Below are 17,208 nucleotides of genomic sequence, written 5' to 3' on the forward strand. Positions count from 1 at the left end.
AGTAACCTACTGTCTATTTCCCAATGATTTTTCAGTTTACCTGTGCAGACTATACCAGATTAAATGAGAAGTTGTCATGGACACTCAGACCCCCATTTACTTTGAACTAAGATCAGACGCTGTGGTACTAACAGAGTGGAGAAATGACTGTGTTCTGAAGGGGCTTAGGCAGTATTTTGGGAGGAGTAGGCGGGGGTGCCAACAGAGAGACCTTCAAGGCTCTCAGACAAGGGTCAGCTCACATATACACACACACACACACACTGTGTGTGTGTGTGTGCATAGGTAAACAAGGCTGCCCTAGTATAAATATGACCTGCAGTCAATGGAACTGAAATTCCTTCACACACTCTCACTCTCCCTCTGTCACACCCACAGCAGGTACAGTGTCACCAACCGTGTAAGTTAGCCTTAGTGTGCTTTTAGACTGCACCTTTAAAATCTTTTGAGTGATCCAGTAGAGTCTAGGATTCTTCATCAGTCTTCTGGGTGACATAGAGGCCTGCCTGCCCTACCTGTACCTGCCTGCCTGCCCGCTGCATCTCCTGGCCCATCAGAAAACACCAGACACCTGCAGACTGACAGAAGAGGAGTCTGGGCTAACTGGACCAGAGGCTATCATCACCACTAGTCTGCATTACACCTGATGGGGTCCTGTCCTGTCTACCCTCAGCAATAGTTTCATCCCTGCCAGAGACCACCCAGAGACCAGCACACTTTGGCCCAGGTAAGGAGTTGGACAGGTAGTCGGCATTCACTTTCTGTGGGGTCTGTGTGTAAGAAAAGGAAAATAAGAAACAGAACAGAATTGCCTCCAGGGTGTGTTCTTATGGCTGATTTATCAGGTGTTGTTCACTCTGTGTTGGTCTTATTTATGTTTTCAGAAAGAAAATGTCTTTGCAGTTACAGTGCCTTCAGAAAGTATTCACACCCCTTTACTTTTTTCCACGTTTTGTTGTGTTACAGCAGGAATTTAAAATGGATTTTTAAAAAAAATAGATTTTTTTGTCACTGGGCTAAACACAATACCCCATAATGTCAAAGTGGAAATATGTTTAAAAAATGTTTTTACATTGTTTTAATGAAAAGCTGAAATGTCTTGAGTCAATAAGTATTCAAGCCATTTGTTATGGCAAGCCTAAATAAGTTCAGGAGTAAAAATGTGCTTAACAAGTCACATAATAAGTTGCATGGACTCACTCTGTGTGCAATAATAGTGTTTAACATGATTTTTGAATGACTACCTCATCTCTGTACCCCATACATACAATTGTCTGTAAGTGAATTTCAAACACAGATTCAACCACAAAGACCAGGGAGGTTTTCCAATGTCTCGCAAAGACAGGCAGCTATTGGTAAATGAGTCAAATTTTAAAAAAAGCAGACATTGAATATCCCTTTGAGCATGGTGAAGTTATTAATTACACTTTGGATGGTGTTTCAATACACCCAGTCACTACAAAGATACAGGCATACTTAAAATCAAATCAAATCAAATGTTATTTGTCACATGCTCCGAATACAACAGGCGTAGACCTTACCGTGAAATGCTTACTTACAAGCACTTAACCAACAATGCAGTTTCAAGAAAAATAAGAGTTAAGAATTTTTTTTATTAAATAAACGAAAGTCAAAAATATAAGAGCAACAATAAAATAACAATAGCGAGGCTATATACAGGGGGTACCGGTACAGAGTCAATGTGCGGGGGTACAGGTTAGTTGAGGTAATTGAGATAATATGTACATGTAGGTAGGGGTAAAGTGACTATGCAAACAGCCATTTGATTAGCTGTTCAGCAGTCCTATGGCTTGGGGGTTGAACTACCCTCTGTAGCACCTTGTGGTCGGAGGCCGAGAAGTTGCCATACCAGGTGGTGATGCAACCAGTCAGGATGCTCTCGATGGTGCAGCTGTATAGCTTTTTGAGGATCTGAGGACCCATGCCAAATCTTTTCAGTCTCCTGAGGGGGAATAGGCGTTGTTGTGCCCTCTTCACAACTGTCTTGGTGTGTTTGGACCATGATAGTTTGTTGGTGATGTGGACACCAAGGAACTTGAAGCTCTCAACCTGCTCCACTACAGCCCCGTCGATGAGAATGGGGGCATGCTCGGCCCTCCTTTTCCTGTAGTTCACGATCATCTCCTTTGTCTTGATCACGTTGAGGGAGAGGTTGTTGTCCTAGCACAACACTTCCAGGTCTCTGATCTCCTCCCTATAGGCTGTCTCATCGTTGTCGGTGATCAGGTCTACCACCGTTGTGTCGTCAGCAAACTTAATGATGGTGTTGGAGTCGTTCTTGGCCACCCAGTCATGGGTGAACAGGGAGTACAGGAGGGGCATAAGCAAGCACCCCTGAAGGGCCCCCCGTGTTGAGGATCAGCGTGGCAGATGTGTTGTTGCCTACCCTTACCACCTGTGGGCGGCCCGTCAGGAAGTCCAGGATCCAGTTGCAGAGGGAGGTGTCTAGTCCCAGGGTCCTTCGTTTAGTGATGAGCTTTGTGGGCACTCTGGTGTTGAACGCTGAGCTGTAGTCAACGAACAGCATTCTCACGTAGGTGGGAAAGGGCAGTGTGGAGTGCAAGAGAGATTGCATCATCTGCTGATCTGTTGGGGCGGTATGCAAATTGGAGTGGGTCTAGGGTTTCTGGGATGATGGTGTTGATGTGAGCCATGACCAGCCTTTCACAACTTAAGGAAGGAAACCGCTCAGGGATTTCCCCATGAGGCCAAAACAGTTACAGAGTTGAATGGCTGTGATAGGAGAAAACTGAGGATGGATCAACAACCTTTTAGTTACTCCACAATACTAACCTAATTGACAGAGTGAAAAGAAGGAAGCCTGTACAGAATAAAAAATATTCCAAAACATGCATCCTGTTTACAACAAGACACTAAAGTAATACTGCAAAAAATGTGGCGAAGCGATTAACATTTTGTCCTGAATACAAAGTGTTATGTTTGGGCCAAATCCAATATAACACATTACTGAGTACCACTCTCCATATTTTCAAGCATTTTCAAGCACAAGCTAAATCTTAGAGGAATTCCTGGTTTAGTCTGCTTTCCACCAGACACTGGGAGATGAATTCACCTTTCAGCAGAACAATAACCTAAAACACAAGGCCAAAAACACTGGAGTTGCTTACCAAAACGACATTGAATGTTCCTGAGTGGCCGAGTTACAGTTTTGACTTAAATCTACTTCAAAATCTATGTCAAGACCTGAAAATGGTTGTCTAGCAATGATCAACAACCAACTTGACAGAGTTTGAAGAATTCTGAGAAGAATAATGGGCAAATGTTGCACAATCCAGGTGTGGAATGACTCACAGCTGTATTCGCTGCCAAAGGTGCTTCTACAAAAACATGTAAAGTGTTGGTCCCATGTTTCATGAGTGTAAATAAAATATCCACAAATGTTCCATACTGTATGCACAAAAAGCTTATTTCTCAAAAGGTTGTGAACAAATGTGTTTACGTCCCTGTTAGTGAGCATTTCTCCTTTGCCAAGATAATCCATCCACCTGACAGGTGTGCCTTACCAAGAAGCTGATTAAACACCATGATCATTACACAGGTGCACCTTGTGCTGGCAGCAAAATAAGAGGCCACTCTAAAATGTGCAGTTTTGTCACACAACACAATGCCAGAGTTGTCTCAAGTTTTGAGGGAGTGTGCAATTGGCATGGTGACTGCAGGAATGTCCACCAGAGCTTTTGCCATAATCCCCCTCCAACGTCGTTTTAGAGAGTTTGGCAGTACGTCCATCCGGCCTCACAACCGCAAACCACATGTAACCACGCCAGGACCTCCACATCCGGCTTCTTCACCTGCAGGATCATCTAAGACCAGCTACCCGGACAGCTGATGGAACTGTGGGTTTGCACAACCGAAGGATTTCTGCAAAAACGGTCAGAAACCGTATCAGGGAAGCTCATCTGCGTACTCGTCATCCTCACCAGGGTCTTGACCTGACTGCAGTTCGGCATCGTAACCGACTTCAATGGGCAAATGCTCACCTTCGATGGCCACTGGCACGCTGGAGACTTGTGCTCTTCACAGATGAATCCCGGTTTCAACTGTACTGGGCAGATGGCAGACAGTGTGTATAGCGTCGTGTGAGCGAGCGGTTTGCTGATGTCAACGTTATGAACAGAGTGTCCCATGGTGGCGGTGGGGTTATGGTATGGGCAGGCATAAGCTACGGACAATGAAAACAATTGCATTTTATCAATGGTCATTTGAATGAACAGAGATACCGTGACGAGATCCTGAGGCCCATTGTCGTGCCATACATCCGCTGCCATCACCTCATGTTTCAGCATGATAATGCACGGCCCCATGTCACAAGGATATGTCCACAATTCCTGGAAGCTGAAAATGTCCCAGTTCTTCCATGGCCTGCATACTCACCAGATATGTCACCCATTGAGCATGTTTTGGATGCTCTGGATTGACGTGTATGACAGTTTGTTTCAGTTCCTGCCAATATCCAGCAACTTTGCACAGCCATTGAAGAGGAGTGGGACAACATTCCACAGGCCACAATCAACAGCCAGATCAATTCTATGCAAAGGAGATGTGTCGCGCTGCATGAGGCAAATGGTGGTCACACCAGATACTGATAGGTTTTATAATCCACACCCCTACCTTTTTTGTTGTTGCTGCTATCTGTGACCAACAGATGCATCTCTGGGGCCTAATGAATTTATTTAAATTGACTGATTTCTTTATATGAACTGTAACTCAGTAAAATCGTTGAAATGATTGCATGTTGTGTTTCTATTTTTGTTCAGTGTAGGTCACTACATCCAAATAATGTCATAGATTACAAATTGCAAGAACAGATCACTTTGGGTCATATGTTAACAGAATGTGTAATTTAGTCTATTAAACACAAAAACAATGTTTCAAGTGAGAATTAGGCCAAAAAATAAAGAAAATGATTCCCTTCTTCACCCATATTTTCTTTTTTCAAGTAGTGTGTAGTTCCAGGAGTTAGCTACACCGCTATATGGCAAAACACTTAAAACAACTACTGAAAACACTACCAAGATTTGAATTTAGTTCAACTACCACCAAGCTACAGCAAAATGTAGTTCAATTACTAGTTGAATTAAATGTCGGTCACTACTCCCCAACACTGTCAAGCACATACAGTTTGTAGCTCTTATGCTGATAAATATGTAAATATTCTTATTTCCTGAGTCATACAGCACAATTGTGGTATTTTAGTTTATTGTATTTTATTCAACGTTAAGATACTACAGCATCTGTATGCCCCCCACTGTGCTATTGCATCTGTCTGTGTACTTAAGATGTTTGTCAATCAATACAGTAATCACCATCCAATCACAAATGTGGCCACAAACCAATTTATCTGCCATAACATGCAAAGTATCTTTCCAATGACAGATAGTGAAGGACCCCAACAGTAATAAAAATGAGGCCAGAATAGCACAGGCACCTGATGGATTTACGTTTTACAGAAAAGTAACTGGTTTGGTTTGGCTGCTACCCAACCCATAACACCATAGCACATGAATATGTCTCAAAATAAATAACAGAGTGCATTTTGCCAACGATCTTTACAGAGATAGGAAAGATACAGGGTACAGGTGCTCAATAGCTCTCCACACTCAAAATATCAAATTCAGCTGTAAGAATAATAATCAGTAATCAAATATTTGAACATATAAAATATGAAAATATAAAAAGGTAACAGTAGCCTCTCTGAAGAACCTGGCCTGATGCCATTGCACCTGCATTACAGGTGGAAATTGTCCTGTCACAAGAATAGCAAAATAGCGTGGCACGGAAAGAAACCATTCACTCTAATTCATACCAATCCCTTGGATACGAGGAAATAAAAACCAACTTCCCTCATTCAGATCCAGTCAAGTAGATTCAACCACTATTGTTCATTGATTGAGTTATACCAGAGGGTATTGTTATCCTGGAAAGGGTAAGGGGATACTGGGCTTCCATAACATGCAGTCACCTGCAGTAGGGATATGTCATAAATGAATATATTAGAGGTACTGTACATGGTGAGGAAATGCTTCTTGGTTACCTTTCTGGAGTCATGCCAGGTGTCCATGAGGAAAGAGGGGAATAACTCAAGAGACCTTGGAAAGTAGTCAATAGAACATGTGACCAGAAATGTGTCCCAGGGACATGCTTCATCTTTCTCATGCTTCACATGCAAATATACAGTATATGTGAATGCTCCTGGGTGATACAGTCATCATGGTTGATTAATATTAATTAGACAGTGAGTCAAGAAGTTATTTTTGTTCAGCTTTTACAGTTTTCTGCAATTATAGTTTTTTTCTGTGTTATTGGTCACCCAAAAAATATTTATAGCCACCCAAAAAAATAATATATATGCTAATTTTACCCATTCCAAGACTTACCCGTTTGAAGTTTAATAGTGTGAGGTGTATGCCCTCAGTTGGGAAGAGAGCTAGGGGACAGAACATGTTTGTGTCATTGTTATAAATATTTCAATTGTTACTGAATGACTGATCTAAATAATGACACATTGATCTATTGTGAACTCTCACCACAAATATTTGAAATGAGTCCCATACATTGTACTTTTCTATGCACACATTGTAAAAAAGTATATTTGTTTTCAATATCTCTTCATTATTGACACAAGCTTCTTGGGTCTTTACTTTTTCAACAGACCTCATATAAAACACCTGGTTATCAGCGTGTTAAAGATTTCCTCTGACCTCAATTGGACTTCCTGGTTAAATAAAGGTTAAATAAAAACATTATGACAGGGTGTGAGGAGAGTCAAATGGCTGAATTAGGTTATATTTCTCTCAGCAAAGACTACTTCCTGGGAACAGCAGACGTTGCTGGGTATATGTAGCTTCCCAGCATGCTCATATTGCACTAGGAGCCTGCCGTAGATGGCAATCATTCTATTTTATTTTCTTTCGTCTTGGAACTGCTCTTTCATTCGTTGGTTCCAAGTTTCCCATGAGAAACAATGACAAAGAATCCCTGAGGCTCCAGATCTCTCTTTAAACCGTACTCATTTACACACACAGCAAACATGCCTGACTATATACACTTCTTTAACCCCAAATTCAAACAAGGGTGCCCTTTCTTTGGAAGAGCACAGGGAGAGGACTCAACAATAGAAAAGTGGTGACTGTTGCATTTCCCTTTATTTTACATTTTAGTCATTTAGCAGACGCTCTTATCCAGAGCGACTTACAGTTAGTGAGTGCATACATTTTTCATACTGGCCCCCTGTGGGAAACGAACCCACAACCCTGGCGTTGCAAGCGCCATGCTCTACCAACTGAGCTACACGGGGCCCGCTATATCTAGTACTTATGCCCACTTTTGTCTCAAGAGTCGTTTTAAACCAGATATACAAGTCTTGTAAAAGACCAAACAGTCAGGGTATTCGACTCCTGTTACTGAGAAAGTCACTAGTCACTAGCACCCTAATATTGAAATGGAAAAACCTTTAGATATACTTAATGTTAAACCCATTATTTCTATTAAAGAAAGGTTTGCCTTAATGAGCTGCTCATAGGGATAGGACCCAACACAATAAGTGTTACTTAACCTGACCACCCATCCTACAGACCACATAGAGGACGTGTCGTAGTAAAGCTGGTTAGGAACCACAGAGACTCTAGAACATCAGCTGAGATGCAGAGAATGCCAATAAAGAAAAGAAAGAGGGATGAGATGGTTTTACCAGGGAGGATGGCTGCCTTCACGGCTGTAGTCCCTCTGACTCTGTGTCTAATGGTTACCAGGGAGGATGGCTGCCTTCACGGCTATAGTCCCTCTGACTGTGTGTCTAATGGTTACCAGGGAGGATGGCTGCCTTCACGGCTATAGTCCCTCTGACTGTGTGTCTAATGGTTACCAGGGGAGGATGGCTGCCTTCACGGCTATAGTCCCTCTGACTGTGTGTCTAATGGTTACCAGGGAGGATGGCTGCCTTCACGGCTATAGTCCCTCTGACTGTGTGTCTAATGGTTACCAGGGAGGATGGCTGCCTTCACGGCTATAGTCCCTCTGACTGTGTGTCTAATGGTTACCAGGGAGGATGGCTGCCTTCACGGCTATAGTCCCTCTGACTGTGTGTCTAATGGTTACCAGGGAGGATGGCTGCCTTCACGGCTATAGTCCCTCTGACTGTGTGTCTAATGGTTACCAGGGAGGATGGCTGCCTTCACGGCTATAGTCCCTCTGACTGTGTGTCTAATACCTGACCTGGCCAGTAAATGGAGCGAAGCCTAATTCTCCTGAAATGAATATCACCGTCTTGACCAAACTCATTTAGAGATCAGGCAGGCCCTTAATCCTTCCCCTGGGGAGCATGTTTGCGCCTCTTTCTCCCGTCCCCTCTCCTTTTGGAAAAAGCGAATATGGCTACATTTGCCGGACTAATGGGCTTAGCGCAAGCTGTTACAGAGGAGAGTGGACACAAAGCAGGCTAGCCGAGACACCGCCTGGCGCTTTTTAATCTGACTCCTGATGAAGGAAGACACAGTGGGTTATCCCTAGACCCTTAGCAGGACATCGGGAGATAAAAGGAGGAATGGGGAGGGGTAGACTGGGGGGTTGGAGACATGGAGAATAGAGAGATAGAGAGTGAAGGGAGAGAGGAGAACTCTTTTGGGGAGGAGAACTTAATTTCCTTTAGGGTTAATACAGCTCTGGGGCTGATACAGAGCTGTTGTAGGTCTGTCAAGTGTGTTCCTGCAAGGATCATTTGGGTAACGCTAAAGAAGCCTTTCTCTCACCCCAGGGAATATTCTATGACAACAGTTTCTTAGTTTATTTGATAAACAACAATATAATAACAAGTGGAATAATGGATCAACATGAAGATATTTTCCTTATAGATGGTTTCAGTGGCTGTTGCACAGTAGTGTTATAGCTGTTTTATTAACATTTTATTCATTTAGCAGACACTCTTATCCAGAGCGACTTACAGTCAGTGCATACATTATTTGTTATACTGGCCCCCCGTGGGAATCAAACCCAAAACCCTGGCGTTGCAAACTCCATGCTCTACATCCCTGCCGGCCATTCCTCCCCTACCCTGGACCAATTGTGCCCCGCCCCATGGGTCTCCCGGTCACGGCCAGCTACGACAGAACCTGGTTTCGAACCAGGATCTCTAGTGGCACAGCTAGCACTGCAATGCAGTGCCTTAGACCACTGCGCCACTCGGGAGATTAATACAGTGGCTAACAGTCTCTCTGGGCAAACAAAGCATGTCTCTCCTTGAACATGTGCTGTGCGAGAGCAGTCATCTTTTACCACGGCACAACTACTGATAACCCTGTGTGTATGACAGCTAAGTTCCTTCCGTTCTACCACCTGTGGCAGCAGGTAGCCAGGTACACTGTGAACCATAAGTGAGGTCATCCTGTGATTACACTGGCATCCTTTGATGTTGACTTAGGATTGCACTTTAATGCCAGTAGAAATGCACCTGTGAAGAAATTGTTCTAAGGCAAAGGGGCGTTTTTCCTGTTCAGGTCACGTGGTAAGAAAAACCTCTGGGCCGTTTTACATGAGGCAGGGCAAAACTACTGAAACCAACATGTACGTAAACAGAATGAATTGACACAAGAAATACAAATTCCTCCAAAATTATTCTGAAACTTTTCCTGAGCAGACAACAACACCAGCCCACCGTCATGCCACATTTGAGTTGTCTTCTCCTCCACATGATCTTTCTTTCGTTTGATTAAAAACTCCAGCTGACAGTGGAGTCAAAGGACTACGGAGATGGCACCTTAAAAGGCAAAGGCAGGCGGTCATACCGCTTTAGGCCTCAATACAAGTCACCTACCCCCAAGTCACAACCCATTCTGGGCCACTGACCCACAAGTAAGAGGCTCAGTCAAATCCATTTTGCCCCATGCCTGCCCCGCTGGTGCAGTGACTATCTTCAGGGTCATTTCCCCAGTATCTTCACTTTGCTTCAGACACATTTAAAGAGCCCCAGCAAACACGCTCTCACCTCAGTGTCTGCTGTGGTCTTTCTGCTCTGGAGGACTCACGCCCGCAGTCCCTCTGATGGACTTTCTTACAGTTTTGAAGCTGTTGCATGTTTAGCAGCCGGAGCTTTGGGCACGAAGGGATAGTTTATCGAAGGTACTGTGATTTTGATTTACTACAGGAATAACACCTACTGCATAAAATGATATGTTCATAATACTTTGTTTTGGAATTTCAATAATTCCAAAACGTTATTACAATTTGGCTATCATAATGCTCATTTAGATCACAGGCAACATCTTCTTTACAGGGTTTTCTGTGAAAGAGTATTTTACGTTTTCCTGTCCTACATTGAACTGATTTGAATATATGAAATAAGAGAACTAGTGCGTGCTACTTCTCATTCCCACTTAAATGAAGAAACACTTGTTTACTCTGGGTCAACAAGTAGGCTATGGGAAGTTGTCCGAGAATTATCCATATAGCACTCAGCTGAAATGGTGTTGCAGGATCAAACCCAATTTGATGACAAACTGTTGTTTTTCATTATTCCATCATCTAAACTTTATGAATGTGGTCAATGCACTGTATCTCCACACCTACAGTATATCAACATATCAAATAGAAAATACTGATGTACTACTTTGACATCTGTAAATCTTTATGACTATTGTAAACTACATTTCCATTCCTCCTCCTTTACCAGGAGGCAGCAGCCATGTCGAGTCCGGGGGAGAGTCTATCATCAGAGGGCAGCAGCCAGTTGTTTCCGTCACGCCTAGGTCTGCCCGAGAGCAACATGGGACACAGGACCGGGGCTGGGGCGGACTGGGAGATGGAGGACATCAAGCCCTGCATGGAGGCTCTGGAGCATCGCGGCCTTCCGGGCCTCTACCTTTCCTGCTTCGACATGCTCTTTACCGAGGACTCCGCATGGCTGGTGAAGTTGTCCGAGGCCTCCCCGGGTCTGGCCTGTGCCGTGCCTGTCCCCGTACCCAGGACGGAGCACCGAGAGGAACCAGAGCAGTGCCCTGTCATCGACAGCCAGGCCCTGGGGCTCTCCCCGGGGCTGGAGGACCAGGAGGGCCAGGAGGAGGAGCGCTCCCTGGAGCAGGTCCAGAGCATGGTGGTCGGAGAGGTGCTGAAGGACATCGAGACGGCCTGCAAGCTGCTCAACATCACCCCAGGTAGGTACTGTTACTGTAGTAAGCCGCCACTCTCATTCTAGAATTATTAGAGTTTATGGATATTTCTGTTTGAAGCTATGTTCTGTGGTGGATACTCATTCCATGTGGAATGTACAATAATTGATGGTTGTTACGTTAGCATTCTGTGCATTTCATATGTGGGCCACAAACCATAGTCCATGCACTTTCTCCTAATTCTTATTATATGGCTGCCATCGCTGCATGATCCCGTCTCCCTTTCAAGAGCATTAAAAGAAGGTCAACTGACTGAAAGGTCAGCCATAATAAAATTTGCATCTGACTGGAAGTGTGCGGAGACTTTCCTGTTTCTCCAGTTTTGCCTTTTGCCTCCAGCACCTTCACTAATCAGCTGTGGGTGTGCGGTAGATTCTGCTTATTATCTAATAGCATTAAGAGCACCATGGCCGTTCATTCCAGCGTATTCATGCATTACTGTCCAATCAGGTATTGACAGAGGTATTGATATATTGATTCAGAGGAGACACGTCTGCAAAGTCGTACTCCCTAAGCCCAAAGATTCTCCTGCTGCTAGATGATAATGGCATGGATGATGGGTGACAGCTCTTGACGAAGACTTATGTCTCACTGACATGTTTGTCTGCTCCAGGATCTGTATAATCCCAACCTTCGCATGTGTTTAACAAATACCCAACAGGACTTAATGGGGAATGACGTTGTTGCTCGCCTGCCAACAGCCGTGTACACAGTACTTGGGTGAGGTCTGTTCAACTGGCAAAGCAAACAGCAGGTTGAAGGCGTACAGTACTGTATTTGTACTGTAAGATGCCTGCTGTCAGTCACATATCAGAGCCCCTCGTCCTGCTGCTGCTTTATAGAAAATGTGGTGTCACAGTGCGTTTCAACTGATGAAAACGATTGTAGAGTACACATCAGAACAGTGCCGTACCTTATGCAAACCACCATTCTCCCCAGCTCACGCCTGTGATTAGAGTTTACCCAGAGTGAACCTCACAGAGATAATACTAGTCAAATAAACAGTTTGAGGTGAAGACAGTGATAGGCCTCTGACTGACAGCATTTGTGTGTGTATATGTCTGCATACATACATATACATACATACAGTACATACAGTTGAAGTCGGAAGTTTACATACACTTAGGTTGGAGTCATTAAAACTCGTTTTTCAACCACTCCACACATTTCTTGTTAACAAACTATAGTTTTGGCAAGTTGGTTAGGACTACTTTGTATGGGGTGGCAGGTAGCTTAGTGGTTAAGAGTGTTGTGCCAGTAACCGAAAGGTAGCTGGTTCTAATCCCCGAGCCAACTAGTTGAAAAATCTGTCGATGTGCCCTTGAGCAAGGCACTTAACCCTAATTGCTCATGTAAGTCGCTCTGGAAAAGAGCGTCTGCTAAATGACAAAAAATGTAAATGCATGACACAAGTCATTTTTCGAACAATTGTTTACAGACAGATTATTTCACTTATAATTCACTGTATCACAATTCCAGTGGGTCAGAAGTTTACATACACTAAGTTGACTGTGCCTTTAAACAGCTTGGAAAATTCTAAAGAAATCTGCCAAGACCTCAGAAAAAAATTTGTAGACCTCCACAAGTCTGGTTCATCCTTGGGAGCAATTTCCAAACACATGAAGGTACCAAGTTCATCTGTACAAACAATTGTACGCAAGTATAAACACCAGCCATCATACCACTCAGGAAGGAGATGCGTTCAGTTGACACGCTAGTCCCCTGTAGGTCAGTTGGTAGAGCATGGCGCTTGCAACGCCAGGGTTGTGGGTTCGATTCCCACGGGGGACCAGTATGAAAAAACAACAATGTATGCACTCACTAACTGTAAGTCGCTCTGGATAAGAGCGTCTGCTAAAATGTAAAATGTTATGAACACAGTGGACACGCTAGATGTGTGTGTGGTCCCTATACTACAGTGTCATACACACACAGATGGTCTCCGCTGTGTTCATGTTTTTTTGGGTAACCCTCCATAACTACCCTGAATAGATCCCACCCTATTGAAGGCCAACAGACATGCAGTTGACAGTTACCGTAAATGCTACTGCTAGTTTGTTAATAGTTTCTAAAGATGCATAGGGGACTAACCAATTTTTTAAAATATTTTTATTGTTTTTATATGTTATCCCCAGACCCCATGGAGTGGAGCTCGGGGAACGTTCAGAAGTGGTTGCTGTGGACAGAGCATCTGTACAGACTGCCTCAGGCCGGCAAGGCCTTCCAGGAGCTGTCTGGGAAAGACCTGTGTGCCATGAGTGAAGAGGACTTCAGGCAGAGGTCCCCTCAGTGTGGAGACACTCTGTACGCCCACCTGGACATCTGGAAGTCAGGTGTGTTATAATACACTGGACAAAATATAAACGCAACATGTAAAGTGTTGGTCCCATGTTTCATGAGCTGAAATAAAATATCCCAGAAATGTTCCATACGCACAAAAAGCTTATTTCTCAAAAATGTTGTGAACAAATTTGTTTACATCCCTGTTAGTGAGCATTTCTCCTTTGCCAAAATAACCCCTCCACCTGACAGGTGTAGAATATCAAGAAGCTGATTAAACATCATGATCATTACACAGGTGCACCTTGTGCTGGGGACAATAAAAGAACACTCTAAAATGTGCAGTTTTGTCACACATATGGCCTGCATACTCACCAGACATGTCAACCACTGAGCATGTTTGGGATGCTCTGGATCGACGTGTACGACAGCATGTTCCAATTCATGCCAATATCCAGCAACTTCGCACAGCCATTGAAGAGGAGTGGGACAACATTCCACAGGCCACAATCAACAGCCTGATAAACTCTATGCGAAGGAGATGTGTCGCACTGCAGGCAGTGCGACACATACTTTAAAAAACAAATTGGGGTGTGGGATCAGAAAATGAAGATACTGATTGATCCACGCCCCTAATTTTTTTTTAAAGGTGACCAACAGATGCATATCTGTATTCCCAGTCCATAGAATAGGGCCTAATGAATTCATTTTAATTGACTGATTTCCTTATATGAACTGTAACTCAGTAAAATCTTTGAAATTGTTGCGTTTATATTTTTGCTCAGTGTAGCTGTATGACTGGTGTAGACGGTCAGCTGTGTTGTAATACTGTAGCTGTATGACTGGTGTAGACAGTCTGCACATACTGTACTACTGTTTTCTCCTCAGAATAATGAAGCTTGTATTATTCTGTTCAAACAATACAACTATTCATCTCTCTCTCTCTCTCTCTCTCTTTCTCTCCCTTTCTTCCTCTCTCCACAGCTGCCTGGATGAAAGAGAGGTGTTCCGTTGGAGACAGCAAAATCACAGGTAGGTTTAACCTCTTCTCTATTAGCTTTGTTAGGACAGAAAGTGACATGCATCTCATTTCTCGAGGGCCTGAGTGTTGTTGGCCCTTGGGAAGTAGTGACAGTTGGGTTCATAGCTCCTAGGTAGAAGAGCAGAGGGTCACGTGTAGTGCAGTCTTGTTAGCATGTGTGTGTGTGTTCATACTCCAAGTTAGGAATGAATGAGTGTGTGTGCGCTCATCCCTCGTCCCTCTGTGCAGGCGGAGAGGAGCTGTGGTTGGAGGCAGACTCGTCGTGCTCAGGACAGCCCATCCACCTGTGGCAGTTCCTCAGAGAGCTGCTCCTCAAACCCCACAACTACGGACGCTGCATTCGCTGGCTCAACAAGGAGAAAGGTGAGCAGGGCAGGCTGTGTGACCGCCAAGAACTGATGGGATAAGTTCAGAAGTATTTTTCAACTCTGCAATAATCAATCCTCTCCTCTCTTCTAATTTTAATTCTAATTTCATCAAAAAGACAGAAAATGACAATGAAATGGAGTGACAATGTATTCCATATCTAATCCCACTCTGCTGTCTGCCAGGTATTTTCAAAATCGAGGACTCTGCTCATGTGGCGAGACTCTGGGGACGGAGGAAGAACCGTCCAGCGATGAACTACGACAAGCTGAGCCGCTCCATACGGCAGTACTACAAGAAGGGCATCATCCGCAAGCCTGACGTCTCCCAGAGACTGGTCTACCAGTTTGTCCACCCAGTATGAGGGGACGGAGGCGGATAGAGGCCCACAAAGAAAGGGGCACATGATCACACCTTGGACTTGTACATTACACAACCAAGCTGAAAAGGGGTAAAACTAACAAACAAAACTGAGTTGAACACATGCACTGACCAACCCCTGTAAGTACACATACCCTTTGCCAGTACTGAAGTGTCAGCTGCCAAAGCTGGCAAATGAAGATTTCGCTTTTTTAACGCAGAGAAGAAACTTGAGACTAAAATGAAAGTGCTCTTTCTCTTGCCTGACCCCCCCCCCACACACAAAAAAAAAAGAAAACTGCCATTTCAACTGTCTTTTTCATTTGCATGATCTGCCTGTTCTTGTTTTCCTATTATGTAATTTAATCAATAACCAGTATCTTAAAACAACTCTGACAGGAAGAGAAATTACCATTGCCCACAGCTATACCTTTAACATACTGTACCTTCTGTATCCCTGCCTGTAGAATGAAGAACAGGTTGTTGTTTGTTTGTTTATCAGAGGCGGTCCCCGTCCGTCGCCTGGGAATGTATTTAGGAGTTTTGTTTCACCTGCAGTAGGGTTCGGTTCTGGCTGTCATCCAGAAGGGCAAACCGCTCTCTCTCTCTTTTTCATTAATCACATGGCACACTTCGGAACTCTCCCGAAAGGCATTTACAGTAGAACATTTGAGCAGTTCACTGAACCTGAATGGGAGTGCATCAACAGCTCCCTCACAATAAACTCATATACAGTGAGGGAAAAAAGTATTTGATCCCCTGCTGATTTTGTACGTTTGCCCACTGACAAAGAAATGATCAGTCTATAATTTTAATGGTAGGTTTATTTGAACAGTGAGAGACAGAATAACAACAACAAAAATCCAGAAAAACGCATGTCAAAAATGTTATAAATAGATTTGCATTTTAATGAGGGAAATAAGTATTTGACCCCCTCTCAATCAGAAAGATTTCTGGCTCCCAGGTGTCTTTTATACAGGTAACGAGCTGAGATTAGGAGCACACTCTTAAAGAGAGTGCTCCTAATCTCAGCTTGTTACCTGTATAAAATACACCTGTCCACAGAAGCAATCAATCAATCAGATTCCAAACTCTCCACCATGGCCAAGACCAAAGAGCTCTCCAAGGATGTCGGACAAGATTGTAGACCTATACAAGGCTGGAATGGGCTACAAGACCATCGCCAAGCAGCTTGGTGAGAAGGTGACAACAGTTGGTGCGATTATTCGCAAATGGAAGAAACACAAAATAACTGTCAATCTCCCTCGGCCTGGGGCTCCATGCAAGATCTCACCTCGTGGAGTTGCAATGATCATGAGAACGGTGAGGAATCAGCCCAGAACTACACGGGAGGATCTTGTCAATGATCTCAAGGCAGCTGGGACCATAGTCACCAAGAAAACAATTGGTAACACACTACGCCGTGAAGGACTGAAATCCTGTAGCGCCTGCAAGGTCCCCCTGCTCAAGAAAGCACATATACAGGGCAGTCTGATTTTTGCCAATGAACATCTGAATGATTCAGAGGAGAACTGGGTGAAAGTGTTGTGGTCAGATGAGACCAAAATTGAGCTTTTTGGCATCATCTCAACTCGCCGTGTTTGGAGGAGGAGGAATGCTGCCTATGACCCCAAGAACACCATCCCCACCGTCAAACATGGAGGTGGAAACATTATGCTTTGGGAGTGTTTTTCTGCTAAGGGGACAGGACAACTTCACCGCATCAAAGGGACGATGGACGGGACCATGTACCGTCAAATCTTGGGTGAGAACCTCCTTCCCTCAGCCAGGGCATTGAAAATGGGTCGTGGATGGGTATTCCAGCATGACAATGACCCAAAACACACGGCCAAGGCAACAAAGGAGTGGCTCAAGAAGAAGCACATTAAGGTCCTGGAGTGGCCTAGCCAGTCTCCAGACCTTAATCCCATAGAAAATCTGTGGAGGGAGCTGAAGGTT

The 17,208-nt window shown here is 44.1% G+C and overlaps 1 protein-coding gene across 1 annotated transcript; it reads left to right on the forward strand.

Annotated features, from left to right (window-relative positions):
- The first annotated feature begins 361 nt into the window (after positions 1-361).
- LOC121557263 (SAM pointed domain-containing Ets transcription factor-like) lies at positions 362-15,466 on the forward strand. Its single transcript, XM_041871093.2, has 6 exons — positions 362-727; positions 10,706-11,186; positions 13,337-13,534; positions 14,466-14,513; positions 14,752-14,886; positions 15,075-15,466. The coding sequence occupies exons 2-6, from the start codon at positions 10,718-10,720 to the stop codon at positions 15,251-15,253; spliced, it is 1,029 nt and encodes a 342-aa protein (XP_041727027.1). The 5' UTR covers positions 362-727; positions 10,706-10,717; the 3' UTR covers positions 15,254-15,466.
- Positions 15,467-17,208: the final 1,742 nt, after the last annotated feature.

Source organism: Coregonus clupeaformis, chromosome 10 (assembly GCF_020615455.1).
Source record: "Coregonus clupeaformis isolate EN_2021a chromosome 10, ASM2061545v1, whole genome shotgun sequence".
In the NCBI taxonomy this organism is placed as follows: Eukaryota; Metazoa; Chordata; class Actinopteri; order Salmoniformes; family Salmonidae; genus Coregonus; species Coregonus clupeaformis.

Excerpts from the sequence above, each read along its gene's own strand:
- LOC121557263 (XM_041871093.2), top strand. The coding sequence starts at position 10,718 with ATGTCGAGTCCGGGGGAGAGTCTATCATCAGAGGGCAGCAGCCAGTTG. Across the intron at positions 13,535-14,465 it reads CCTGGACATCTGGAAGTCAG|CTGCCTGGATGAAAGAGAGG; the intron begins GTGTGTTATAAT and ends CTCTCTCCACAG. Across the intron at positions 14,887-15,074 it reads CTGGCTCAACAAGGAGAAAG|GTATTTTCAAAATCGAGGAC; the intron begins GTGAGCAGGGCA and ends GCTGTCTGCCAG.